At 36.9% G+C, this 12,877-nt stretch overlaps 1 protein-coding gene across 2 annotated transcripts; it reads left to right on the forward strand.

Moving 5' to 3' along the window:
• The first annotated feature begins 1,085 nt into the window (after window positions 1-1,085).
• LOC117620909 (proline-, glutamic acid- and leucine-rich protein 1) lies at window positions 1,086-12,550 on the forward strand. 2 transcript variants are annotated; one of them, XM_034351159.1, is made up of 14 exons: window positions 1,086-1,246; window positions 1,464-1,749; window positions 2,442-2,558; window positions 3,513-3,577; window positions 4,071-4,188; window positions 4,732-4,803; window positions 5,557-5,616; window positions 5,745-5,874; window positions 6,301-6,494; window positions 6,677-6,861; window positions 8,280-8,407; window positions 8,850-9,142; window positions 10,704-10,947; window positions 11,364-12,550. In XM_034351159.1, exons 2-14 carry the CDS (start codon window positions 1,483-1,485, stop codon window positions 12,140-12,142), a joined length of 2,652 nt encoding a protein of 883 aa, XP_034207050.1. In that variant the 5' UTR covers window positions 1,086-1,246; window positions 1,464-1,482; the 3' UTR covers window positions 12,143-12,550. The 2 variants fall into 2 exon arrangements, with proteins under 2 accessions (XP_034207050.1, XP_034207051.1); XM_034351160.1 differs by lacking the exon at window positions 1,086-1,246 and having other exon boundaries at window positions 1,636-1,749; window positions 2,446-2,558.
• Window positions 12,551-12,877: the final 327 nt, after the last annotated feature.

Consider the following 12,877-nt stretch of genomic DNA (forward strand, 5'->3'; position numbering starts at 1 on the left):
ACCTTCATCACCACCACCACCTCCACTCCATCACTACCACTACTACCACATGATTAGTACATAACACTTTTAACATCATGTCTATTTGAGTCATTATTCACAGTTACAACAATTTTATATTAAAATTTACCAAACGGTTTTGACATTGCTTTTTGTACTAACAGCAATTTAAAAATATTGTTTACCAAACATGAAACTGCTTTATTTTACAGCTAATTATTTTCAAAGCACAGCATAAGCAACTTTTTTTTTAAAAGTGACAGCAATCCCAAACTGGGCCTAAATCCTCTCCTCCGCTAAACTTTGAATGCTAGGCTTCTTATTATTTTATTATTTTATTTAAGACCTGGTCCAAATGACGTTGCTTTGGCTTTTTTTTTTAATTATAAAAAAATAAAATAAACTCTTCCACCACCAAGGTTTTTTCGGGCAAAAGGAGATGCAACTGTACATTCTTGCGCCTCTGTAGATCCGTCACCATCCATAAGTATAAGCGGGTGGCCTTTGTTCTGGCGGAGGGTAATCTTGAGGACAATTGGTCACAAAAAACCCTTAAGGACGAAAGACGATAATTTCCCAAACCTCAGGACTATTTGTGATGAAAAGCCTAAAATTAATGAACATTCTAATTGATTAAAAAAGGCTCCATCCCGGTTGCCATATCACCACCCCCAATCTCTCCCTTAGCCAAAACAATAGCCCCCATACCCTCCCTACCGAAATCCAAATCATCATCATCCCTGTCCAATCTTTCCTCACCAAAAACTCACCGCCCTCCTCAACGCACCCACATCCTCACGGTGTCTTGTGTCACTCACTATCCAACCCTCCAATATTGATTTGTATGTTTTTATTTAGTCTATTTTTCTAGATTTCTTTTCTCATTAATTTTTGCCTAACCCTTTTTATCTTGGTTGATTTTTGGTGCATTTCAGGTTAGTTTACCCTTAACTATTAAAATTTATAAGCTAAACCCTAAACCCTTTTGATAAAATAAAAATCCTAAACCCTCATAATTCAGCGAACCAAAAAAGGTAATATCTAGCCCAACAAAAAAAAGCCCACCCGAGCAGAAATTTAGCCCATCACGCCTAATAGTAAAACGAAGCTCTCCTCCGCTCCACCTTTCTCCCAAACATTCTCAACCTTCACTCGCTTCTCAAACGTTTTCAGTCATTCTTTTTCTATAGTTCCAAACTTCTGTTCATTCATCCATACATAAACGCCAAACCTAGTCGGCTATTTGGTAAGTTTCTTGATGGAATGTTTCTTTTTTCTGCAAACTATAAATTTGGGTATTTAGTTGAGAGTTAAATCATTCATGTCAGTCTGTGGAGGTGGAAGAGTTGCAGAGAACTCTCTACATGCCTGCCTATTTGGCTTTTCGTTTCCATTAGGGTTTAACAACCAATCCATAAACCCTGACTGACTACCTCTGTTTTTCTCTGTATGTTCAACTTTAGAGCTTAAGCTTGGACTCCAATGGCAGCTTTCGACCATATCAAGGACTTGTACGATGTTGCTCTAAAGCCTCGTCTGTTGCACACGCTCATTAGAGACCATGTCCCCGACACTAAGCACCCTTTTGGGAGCCCATTCGAGCTGTCCAAGGTAGTGTACATGATCAATACTCACAACCTCCTTCGCGAGTCTGTACAAGATTTGACTGATCAAAAGCTAATCAATAATTGGAGGTCCGCCATTGATTCCTGGGTCAACCACTTGATGGAGCTCATCGCCAGTGACATTGTATGTACCAATTAATTTTTGACAAATTCCAATTATTTAACGTTACTTGTTTTACTCTTTTTTGTTGATAAATTTGATTTTCTTGAGTTTATTGAAACATGCGTTTAGTACTTTAGGAAAGTCCATGTATTCAGTTTGAATGGTAAATTTGCAGTTTTAGCTGTCAATGGTAGGGTTGCCAAGTCTTTCCTCTCTCTAATATTCAAGTGACCGGCATGAAGTTAAGAGTTGGGTCTTTTGAAACTAGGGGGTCTCTTTGAGGAGGTTATATGAAAAGAAAAAGGTTTGACTTGATGAATAAGTATATGATGTTGATAAATTATTTGAGGTGTGAGAGAACCTACAGGACCTTCTTGAGAAAGAAAAGCCAAAATTGGAACCACAGAATTGCATAGCTTTCTTAAAAAAATTGTTTGGTGAACTTGATTGCAGAGGCAAGATGGAAGTAGTAAAATTTTTAGTGTTCACATGTAAGATTTCAAGATTTAGTCTCACTTGAGGAAGTCAACAGTAAAATTGTTCTAGGATGAGTCATCTTTTATAATTGACAGTCATAACCTGAGGTGTAATTAATAGTTTTACTTTTACACCATGTTAGGGTGAGGGAAAATAAGACACTTTCTATTTGATTTCTACTAAGAGTTTGCTTTGTCTTCCTTGTGAATTCATTTGATCATATACTTCTGTTCTAGCCAGATAAATGTTGGGCGGGAATTTGTTTGCTGGGGGTGACTTGTCAGGAATGCAGCTACGAGCGTTTCTTGGAATCATACTCTGGTTGGTTCCAGAAGCTTCTATCACATATTCAGGTATCCAAATGACTGTTTGTTCAAATAATAATCATTAGGTTATGGTTAAACTATTGCTTCTTAAAATAATAATAAAAGTATAAGATACAACTCTAAAATCACTGCCCTTGCCAATTGTGGTTTTGATTTGCAAGCAAATACGATATCCAATATTTTAGATCTATTAGCCTTGCTATATATGTTATTGATCCTCACATGATGCTTTCAGCAACTGTAAGATATTACAAAGATTACTTATCAAAATCAGATGTAACCTTTGTTTTTAGCTCCTACTATCAGTTACTGTGATATCTCCTTTGACCTGAATCTGTATATATCAGGTTACAAGGAAAATTGTGCTGCATTTGTATTAATGGTATGGTTTTGTTGATCAATATGGCCCTAGTGCCGCATATGCACACCTCTTGGCAGCCATGCCTGATAAACAAATTACTCTCATGTTCATCAATCAATATCTAAGAATTCACAGTACTACTTATGTAGTAAGACCCATGGCCTACAATTTTGGCTCATCTCCAACAATCTTAGAAACTACAGATATTCCTTTTACTTAATAAATGATAAAGATAAAGAGAAGCCAGATATAAATGAAATAAACCGCAATATCCTAATGATCTTAGGTGAACCCTTATGATTGAGCTCTAGAATTGAATGTCATTATATTTAGTTGTGATAATACCATATGTTGTATTAGATGTTTTGAGAATTCTCCCTAAGCACTTCATTTTGTGCACCCTGTTTGGATCACATGGATTCTCTGTTGTGTTTCATTTGGAGTACCTCAGACTGCATTTGTGTAGGTTTTGATGATGTTTTCTGGATTTTGTCCTCTTTTGAACTTCTGGTTTTGTTGTGAATGAAATTGACTTATATATAAACTCTTTGCACCATCCTTTTTTTATTTTAAATAATCTTTCAAATTAACTTTAATGATGTGTTTTGTTTTCCAAACAGTCTGCCGAAACTTATCAATTTGTGAAGGTGGCCTCTTGCTCCTCAATGGCAGATCTCATCACAAGGTTGTATATCCTACAGTGTTAGCCATGTAAATGTTCGCCTCACACAAAGACACAAAGGGCACACTACAAGTACATGAAATTGTTTTATTATACATTATAGTTAGATCCCTTGGTCTGAATCAAGTATCTTCTTTCTCCCTCTCTCTCATGCCTAAATTTTCATTCGGAGTCGCATCTGTCATCTTGCTCTTTAATACCAAGCTAATATTTTAAAATGATAATTGACTAACAATTTTGTACTGGAATTTGTAATCCTCATTGTTTAGCTATAGTATTTGAAGGCTATATAGGTTAGTAGCTCAAAATTTTCATTCAGAGTCGTATACATCATCTTGCTCTATGAAACCAAGATAATATAACAGTTGTAATTGACATTAATAATTTTGTACCGGAATTTGTAATCCTCATTGTTTATCAATAGTAGTTGAAGGCTACATAGTTTAGTAATGGTGCTAGGTCCTCAACTATGAGGCTATTTCCTTTTGTTTTTTAGGTTGGGTGGATCTCCAAATGCAAAAAGGGATGGAACTACCCATGCTGGGAAGCTTGTTCAACAAGTCATTCAACCAGTTTTGAAATTATTAGATGATGATCATTCAGAGGTTGTTTGGGTAAGTTGCTTAACTCTGTTTAGCCGCAAAAGAATTGCTTTTTTTTTTTCTTTCTCTGGTCTAATTTTCTAATGAATTTTGCATTTGATTATAAAATGGAGTCCATCAGTTGAGGTTGTTGTAAGGAAACCTCTTTATTCGTCTTTTGCAAATTCGCCTGTTTTTAGTTGTTATCCAGAAGTGGAGGCCAAGCTGTCAAAGCTATAGTCATGCAATAACTTGCTATATAGGCTATTGCCGTTGTTGCATCTTAGTTTTATTGTGTATAGTTAGTGTTAGCTTGATGAATCCAGGAAGGGTCATCACAGGTGTTAAGTTTGATTACGGCAAATTACCTTCATAATAAATTTATCATAATTCATATAGACTTATATTTCTTGAATGTGGCCCATGGTATGGTGGTCTACCATACTGCCTCGTGAATATATTATATTTTGCTTTGGTAGGATATATAGTTGAGTGAAGTGCAGGCAATATTTTTGTTATCTTTTATTTATTGATGTTAGTTATTCACGTATCATGTGGATTTCATGTTACATGCAGGAAGGAGCAGCTCAATTGTTGTGCACAATTATGTCTTTGTTTCCATTTAGCATCAATCGCCATTATGACACTGTAAGTTCCTTGTCCTTCCTTTTCAGAATTACATTTACTACATAGTGAAGTACAATATATATTATCAAATACGTTTTATGTGGATTGACCGTAAATGTGTACTTAATGTAACAAATTGTGTACGTTATCAAAACACTCCTTGTACTTATGTTCATAACTTTGTTATTCCATTTATTGAGATTTACATGCCCTTTCTTAAAACAATCAAATACCAATTGTGCCCAATTGGATCAGACAAGCTCTCTAATTCCTGCTTCTGGATAAGTTGCCATCCATTGTATTCCCATCTTTCTATGCTTAACATATATTATTTAGTCACACAATATTTATATACAGTATTTTCAACTTTATGATAAAGAAAACTTCTGTGTAAGATTTTGGTCTGGTAGAAGCTGGAAATAATTTATGCTGCTTTAGTGCCTCATTGTAGGGTCATACTATCTCATTATAGGTAATGCATGGAAACCTAATAATGGTTGGCTTGACATATGTCCTCTTGAATTGTTCTGAAGGAATATATAATCCCATACCATAGATATGTTAAGCCTAATTAATGATATCAAGGAGGTAAACCTCATTTGATACCCTTTACATGAAAACCTAGAAAATTTTCTTTTTACTGGAGCTAATGCTCATAACAAGAACATTAAATCACGCCTCTCAGGACCCCATGGTCAAACAAACACTAAGGATGATTTTCTCACAAAAATTAATCATGGCTTGGTATGGATTCTAATTGTATGTTTTATGCAGGCTGAAGATGTTCTTGCTTCAAAAATTTTGTCAGGAAAATGCAGTGTTAATATACTGAAGGTAAAGTCCTGTTTGCTTGAACCAAATTATGTTACGAAATGCAGCATTAATATGCTGGAATAGTAGTAAGTAGTAATCAACCAAATTATTACATCCACAATAACTTTTGTCTGGTTTTCAACATTCAGAAACTTGCTCGTTGTCTGGCATTACTAGCAAAGTCAAGAGGAGATGAGGATAGCTGGTCCTTAATGATTCAGAAGATCTTATTCTTGATTAATGGTCACCTGAATGATGTTTTTCAGGGTTTTGAGGAAGGTACAAGGAGCTTTAGTTGAGGGATCCCTCAAATACTTATTTGAGGGACACCCTTGTAGGACCCACTCTGTATTGTATTTCACTAATCCAAACCGTCTATTTTGTAGATATTCATTCAAAGATCATCTCTACAAAAAATCACTGGAATCCGATATCATTTGACCACTCAATTGAAATATTGAAATTTTAGTACTTTCTTGAAGCACTGTGTTAATTGATTTTGTAGGACACAATTGGATATCGACGGTTTCCGATTTGTCTAATTTTTTTGCAAGGATGATCTATGAATGTAGACTTAAAAAATAGATGGTTTGGATTGTTGAATTTTTTTTTGTAGGGGACCCTAAATGGTGTCCCTCAAATAAATATTGTGGTGGTGCTGGTCTTAAGGTAAAAAACTGATGCACTTCTTTACTTGTACTGCAGAAACCAAACGCCATGAAATTATTAGATTTTTGGTTCCCCCAGGAAAAGATACACCTCCTCCCTTAGGAGGGAATAAAATGTCAGGAGAAGCCTCAACGAAGGCAAGAAAGCGTTCTGAGCGTTTGCCAATGCCCAGTGTCTCTGCATTGATGGTTTGCTGCTCTACAATGCTAACAACTTCATACCCTGTTCAGGTGGTTTATATAACTTTTGCAGCTATCTTCTGATGCTTTCTATGAAAAAGTGAGAAAAAGAAGACGATATACTGAATGTAATTTTAATAGCTTTTTTAGTTTCCACTTCTCTTTTCTTTGTTTTATAATCAATGCAAATCAAATTGATTGTCCACAAGGATCTAACATATATTTACTTATAGGTGACTGTTCCCATTCGGTCCTTTTTAGCCCTTATTGAGAGAGTGCTGATAGTGGATGGCTCCTTGCCACACTCCTTGCTGGCCTTTATGACTGCCATGCAGCAAGAATTCATTTGTTCAGAACTTCCACTTTTGCATTCGTATAGTTTGGAACTCCTCGCTGCGATCATAGAGGGTGTGCGCAGGTAATCTAGAGTATTGTTCTCTATTATTTACCCGATGTGTCTTACTGATAAAATTTTGGAAGGCTGTCCTTACCTTCGATGTGTGTGCTCTCTTTCTTTCATTTAGAGCTGTTTCTGGTGTGGGCATTCAACAACTCTTTACACCTTATACCTTTTCAACACAAATCTTCTCTTTCTTCTAAACCTTTTCTTTTGGTAATTGTTTTACTGTTTTTCTTACTTGTTATTTTTCTGTATGGGTTTTTACTTCTACAGAGTTGAATGTTTACCTGGAAATTTTATTAACAGGGACCTGCGACTTTTGGCTTTAGCCAGATATTGTGCAAGTGTAGTGAATCTTAACTCTCGTTTTTTAAATATAAAATAACAAACTGTTTTTGCTTTGAGCTGCACATTGAATTGGATAGTTCATTTAACCAAAAGCTTCAGATGGTCTTGCTCGTGCTCCATAATGTATTTCAAGCTTACGTGCTTTAAGCTGTAATTAACCCCCCTCAAGGCCATGAATTCCCCAGAACTTCCAGACAATGCGATCATTGCTTTTTCAGAAGGCAAGATTAAAATGGGGAATCCCAGAAGTGTGAATGAAGGCCTAATAAGAAACTAAGGCTAAGGCTAAGGCTAAGGCAAGGCAAGGGCTGCTACTATTCACGTGAATAGTGGCAGCCTTGCCTTTTTTGGTTCCACCCCAAAGGGCAAGGGCAAAGGCAATTACTATTCACATGAGATATGAGGAGATGAATTTGTATAGAGTTTTTGGTGTGGGAAGTAAAGAATATGGTTAGGTATTTATATAAAAAAAAAAAAAAAATTCTGGAATTTTGTGTATTTTTTTCAATTTTTTTCCCAATGTTTTTTTTGTTGCTGACGTCATTATGACGTCAGCATTACATCATTCTGCCCAGGCAGCAGCTTGGGCTGAATTTGCCCGTGGGCTTGCCTGGGCTCGTGGGACCTAGCTCTTGCCAGGGCTGAACCTTGTGCGCTGGAGGGGGTTTTGGAGCCTGGGGCTGCCTTTTTCCCGGGCTGGGCCCATGCGCTGGACATGTCTAAGTGATAGAAAATGGGCCAAATAGTGTAGATCAATCCTCACTAATGCCATTATTTTCTTTTCCATTTGTCAAGGTTTGTCCTAGAACAAAATGATATCATTGTTTAGTAGAGCATTTGGTCAATAGGTGATGCTTAATTCTTGAACTTGTGATATTTGGGGATGCTTACTTGATATGAGTCTCCACTGGAATATGAGTTTAAGATGCCTAGTTCTTTTGAACTTAGGAGTGCTAGAGATGTTCTTTTTAGGCTCAAATTTTCTCATCTAGTATATGTTTTGGAGATATTTTCTTCTCTATTTCGTTTTCCGGCTCTTGACTTCCTAGAATGTTAGCTTTCTGACTATCTTATTATCTTCCTTGCAGTCAAATTTTACCACATGCTACATATTTAGTGCGTCTGCTTTCAGTGTATTTAAAGAGATGTGCATTGCCAGAATTGAGAATAAAGGTCTACTCAATCACAAGGATTTTGCTGATATCCATGGGCGTTGGTATGCAGTAATTTCAGAAAATATATTTTAATCTAATTTTGGTCCTGCTGAAAAGAAACCTTCCTGTTAGATACTAGCATCACATTGCAAAGACAGGGAGGGCATGTGTTGACCAGACCAGAAAGCCTAATCCCTTTAGAAAAGAACTAATGTGCACAGCCTTATTACAAAACAAAGTGATTCCTTAGAGAAAAAAAACTAGAAACAAAGCAGATGCATTGCCTCTTCATATAAATCTTAGCTACTTCATGTGGTGATGTATGTGTCCGCACATATAGTTCTATATGTAGTAGCGTTCTGATAATTTGTATCTGAACCACCCTTCAACTGTGTTCTATACTCCCCTTCTGATGCTCCAGTGCGTGCTCCCCATGTAATTAAGATAACAATTGTTTATGGTCGCATAAAGTTTTCTCATGTTACCCTTTATTTCCTTTATCAGGTATGGCAGTATGCCTTGCTCAAGAAGTTGTTAACAGCGCATTTATTGATCTAAATCCCATTGCCAATGAGAGTGGTGGTGCATCTTCTAGTGGAAACTCAAAGCCTTCTACTGAAGCATTGGTTCAAACACCACAACATAGCCATAGAAAGAGGAAGCATGGAGCTTCGAGCGGATCTCTTGAGTGGCATAACACTAGTAGATTGGAAGGGGGAACCCCCAAGAACCATACAACATCTCCAATTGCTGTTAAAATCGCTGCACTCAAGGCGTTAGAAGCTCTTCTCACTGTGGTATGTGCACTCCTTGCTCTGTACAGTGTTGGTTCAGTGCATTTTTCTGCATTGTAGAATGTTTATCCTCATAGTCTTCCATCAGGTTGCTGTAAGTAATGAATGTAAATATAGAACAGTAGAGTCCGTTTTACACAGTAAGTAGAAGACTAACTGTAGGATCCTAGATTTCTAAAGGAAACTCTAAAGCCTTTTATCCTATGAACAACCAATACTTTGATTAAAGACGATATTTTATTTGCGAACTGTATAGGCTATAGGTTCTGCCCTTCATATAGTTTACCTACCAATAACTTTTCCTCTTTCCTAAACAAATCATTCTCAGAAGGTCACTTCTTAGTATTCACACATCCAAATTATTGTTCTACAAGAAATCAGACTCTTGACTTTATATGCCATAAATGTTTGGCAGGGATCCCTCAAGAAAAACTCTCCCTCAAGTTGATCTTTAGATGTTGGATTCTTTTGTTCCATAGAATCATATGTTTTGAAAATTCTTTTGTTCCATAATATTAAATGTCGCACCTGAATATCATTCCCAATAGTTTTTTTAGAAACTTTAACAGCATCCTCATTTCTTCATGAATTTCTCGACAAACCTGAAGTAATTTAGAGTGGTATCAGGTTGGCAATAAAGTGGTGGATGAACATGTCCAATAACCATATTAGTTTATAGCTTGTAAGTTATTATCAATTTCTGAAGCTAAATCTGTTAGAGAACAGACCCAAAAATGTTATATAAATCTGTATTCATCGCACTAACAAATAGTATATGCATCAATCATGGCAACTCCAATAGTTAAATACACCCCTGAAATTATCTATTCACGATGGTTCGAGTAATCTATTGGTGCTTGCTTATATTTTGTTAAATCAAGGTCAGAAGTTCCACATTAACCAGAACATGAATTCAAAAAGCTTACCATCAAGAGAATCATAAGATAACAATTTGGTTACACTGTTGGTATTTTTTTTTAAATTATGAGTGTTATTGTGATTAATTTGATCAAGGTTAAAACAAAGTCAAAGAGATTATGTGAAAAGTTACACAGTTCTCTCTCTCTCTCTCTCTCTCTCTCTCTCTCTCTCTCTCTCCACACCCACCCCACCCCCTCCTCTCGCTGTTTCATATGTTGTGCTCCCTGATATAATTCCAATATAGGACTCAAGAATTTCCATAAATGCCTTTAGTCGAAAAAGTGCCATTGAGGATGTAGGGAATTGTAGGTCTATACTGTAATCATTGTGGCCTTGGTTCATAAACAAAGTTAAAAATAAAAATAAATAAAAAAGGTGAAAATGTACCTGAAACTTTGCAACTTTTTAATCAATCACCATGCATATTTTTCTGGGTCCATTTTTAAATTCTTTGTCCATAAAATATATTGTAAGTGGTCAAGTTTTGTCTTTTCTGTGTCCTAATAGAACAAGAGTGTGGTCTTTCAAAGTTCACGTGTTCCCAATCTACTTATGTAGGTAGAATTATCATCTTTGTGGATAACTTTTTCTGACATCAAAGCATTACTAATGAATGACAGGGATGTTTTATTTCTTTTCACAGGGTGGTGCATTGAAATCTGAAGGATGGCGATCAGATGTTGATCTTCTTCTGATAAACATAGCTACTAATTCTCTGAAAGGGGCATGGGGTGGTGAGAACGGAAACATTTACCAACTCAATGAACCTGGTGATATTGGGGGTGGTATGCAGCTTGCAGCACTACGTGCACTTTTGGCATCTTTCCTTTCTTCATCTTGTGTCCGCCCCACTTATTTAGCTGAGGGTCTTGATCTTTTCCGTAGAGGTAATTCCTTCTGGAATATGTGGAATCTCTCTCTTTTCATTTGATTATCTTGTCAAAGTATCAACAGCAAGAAATAAGCATGTATGGAAAGATCACGAGTATGCCCTGAACTGAACTTATGGTGGACTCTTCACCTTTATTACAACCTAATTACTGATGTGCAGGAAGGAATTACGCCTCTTTAATAATACTTAACCACTCCTAAGGGAAAACTACCAAGGAGTAAGAGACTGACTTTGGTTTGAATCTACAAATTAAAATTCAAAGACAAGCACAGGGCATCATTTCGAAAAACAATAGACACAATCTGAAATAAAACTAACTGTGTAAAATAGGTTTTTCTTCAATTAGAATTGTCTTTTTTCTTGCACTCGTATTCCTCAATTATTTTAACCACGTGAAAGTGGTTTCTGCAGGCAAACAAGAAACTGGAACCAAACTTGCTGAATTTTGTGCTCATGCTCTTTTGGCCTTAGAAGTGCTTATACATCCCAGGGCCCTCCCGCTGGCAGATTTCACCGACGCAACTCTCCTGTCTGATAAAGTTCACTACAAACTCCCAGAAAATATGTACTCTGGTAGTCTAAGACCCCGAACCCCATTTTCAGGTGACATACAGGGAATGATGCATGATGCTGCTGACTCTGATCAGGATGACCTATTTGATAGCTGGCTTGCAAGGAGTAAAGAAATGGAAGCACCAGTGAGTGACCTAGAAAAGACTATGCAGGCGGGAGAGCCATCAAAAACTGTAACAGTTAATCAGGATAAAACGCTTTCTGTAGATGGGTCATTTAGTAAAGAGACTCTAGCAGGAAGCGTACAGGAGCTCGCAGCAACCATGGAGGATGTGGAGATGAGAGGCAATAGGGATGAAAGTATGGTTGAATCCCACAAATTGAAAGAATCCATAGTGCAATTTCAGGATATAGTGTCTCCAAAGGTTGTCTCAGTTGTTGGAACTACTACTGTTACTGAAGAAGTGTTTGGGAGGGTTGATATGGAAAGTGGTCCATCAGATCAAAGAGGTAGCAATACGGTCGATGTTCTGGTGGCTAAGGGTGATGAGTCTCTTGGCGGAGGCAATTTCGCTACCACTCCAAAGCCTGAGAAGAGCAAGGGAGTTGCATTTGAAACGGGTAATGATTCAGATGAGGATTCATTTCCCGATATTGTGGATCCAGAATCTGAATGATGTAAGAATTTTGGTTAAGTTTGTTCTGTAGAGATACTATGCGTCTGTCATCATAGGGTCTTTTATCCCTTGTGTTTGGAGGAATTAGGGAGTTGATTTACATTGCTGTTGGTGCCATTAGTCTTTAGTCAAGAGGAGCCTCACATTAAATTAGTTTAATAGGCGCTTGTCAACTTTCTTGCCACAGTTTTACGGACCCTGATGTTTTGTGAGATTTTCAAAGAAACTATTCCTAGCCTTGTGGGATTTTTGCATAAATTAGCCTCTTAGGAAAGGATTGGGGTCCATAATGTTCTTAATCGGCTATGTAATGTTTCTGTATGCAACAACTTGCTGCTGGTCGAATTATCATTTGCCCTGTTGTTCTGTGCACTATCTAAGCTACTTAACCAAAGACTCAAATTGTCACTCTTCGTCAATTTGTCCATGTCGTATGCGCAAGTGAAATAGGTAACAAGCACTGCAAGTCATTTATAGTCAAACAAGTTGAAATAGAAGTAGGAAACAAAGTAAATCTTGTGTAGGACCGTGTAGCGTGTAATTGGTGGTGTTGGAGTTTAGTCATGCTTGTTTGGTGATCAAGGTAGTCTGATCGTCGCATGTTGCTGGCTGCCTGCCAGCATAATCTCTTTTTCCTTTTCACAGATTTCATAATTCGAATAGGTACCTACTGTTGTCTGTTGTGTGTGAGAAGAGAATCATTATTGAAAAATAAACATTAACCAACTTTTCATT

Source organism: Prunus dulcis, chromosome 3, assembly GCF_902201215.1.
Source record: "Prunus dulcis chromosome 3, ALMONDv2, whole genome shotgun sequence".
Classification (NCBI taxonomy): domain Eukaryota; kingdom Viridiplantae; phylum Streptophyta; class Magnoliopsida; order Rosales; family Rosaceae; genus Prunus; species Prunus dulcis.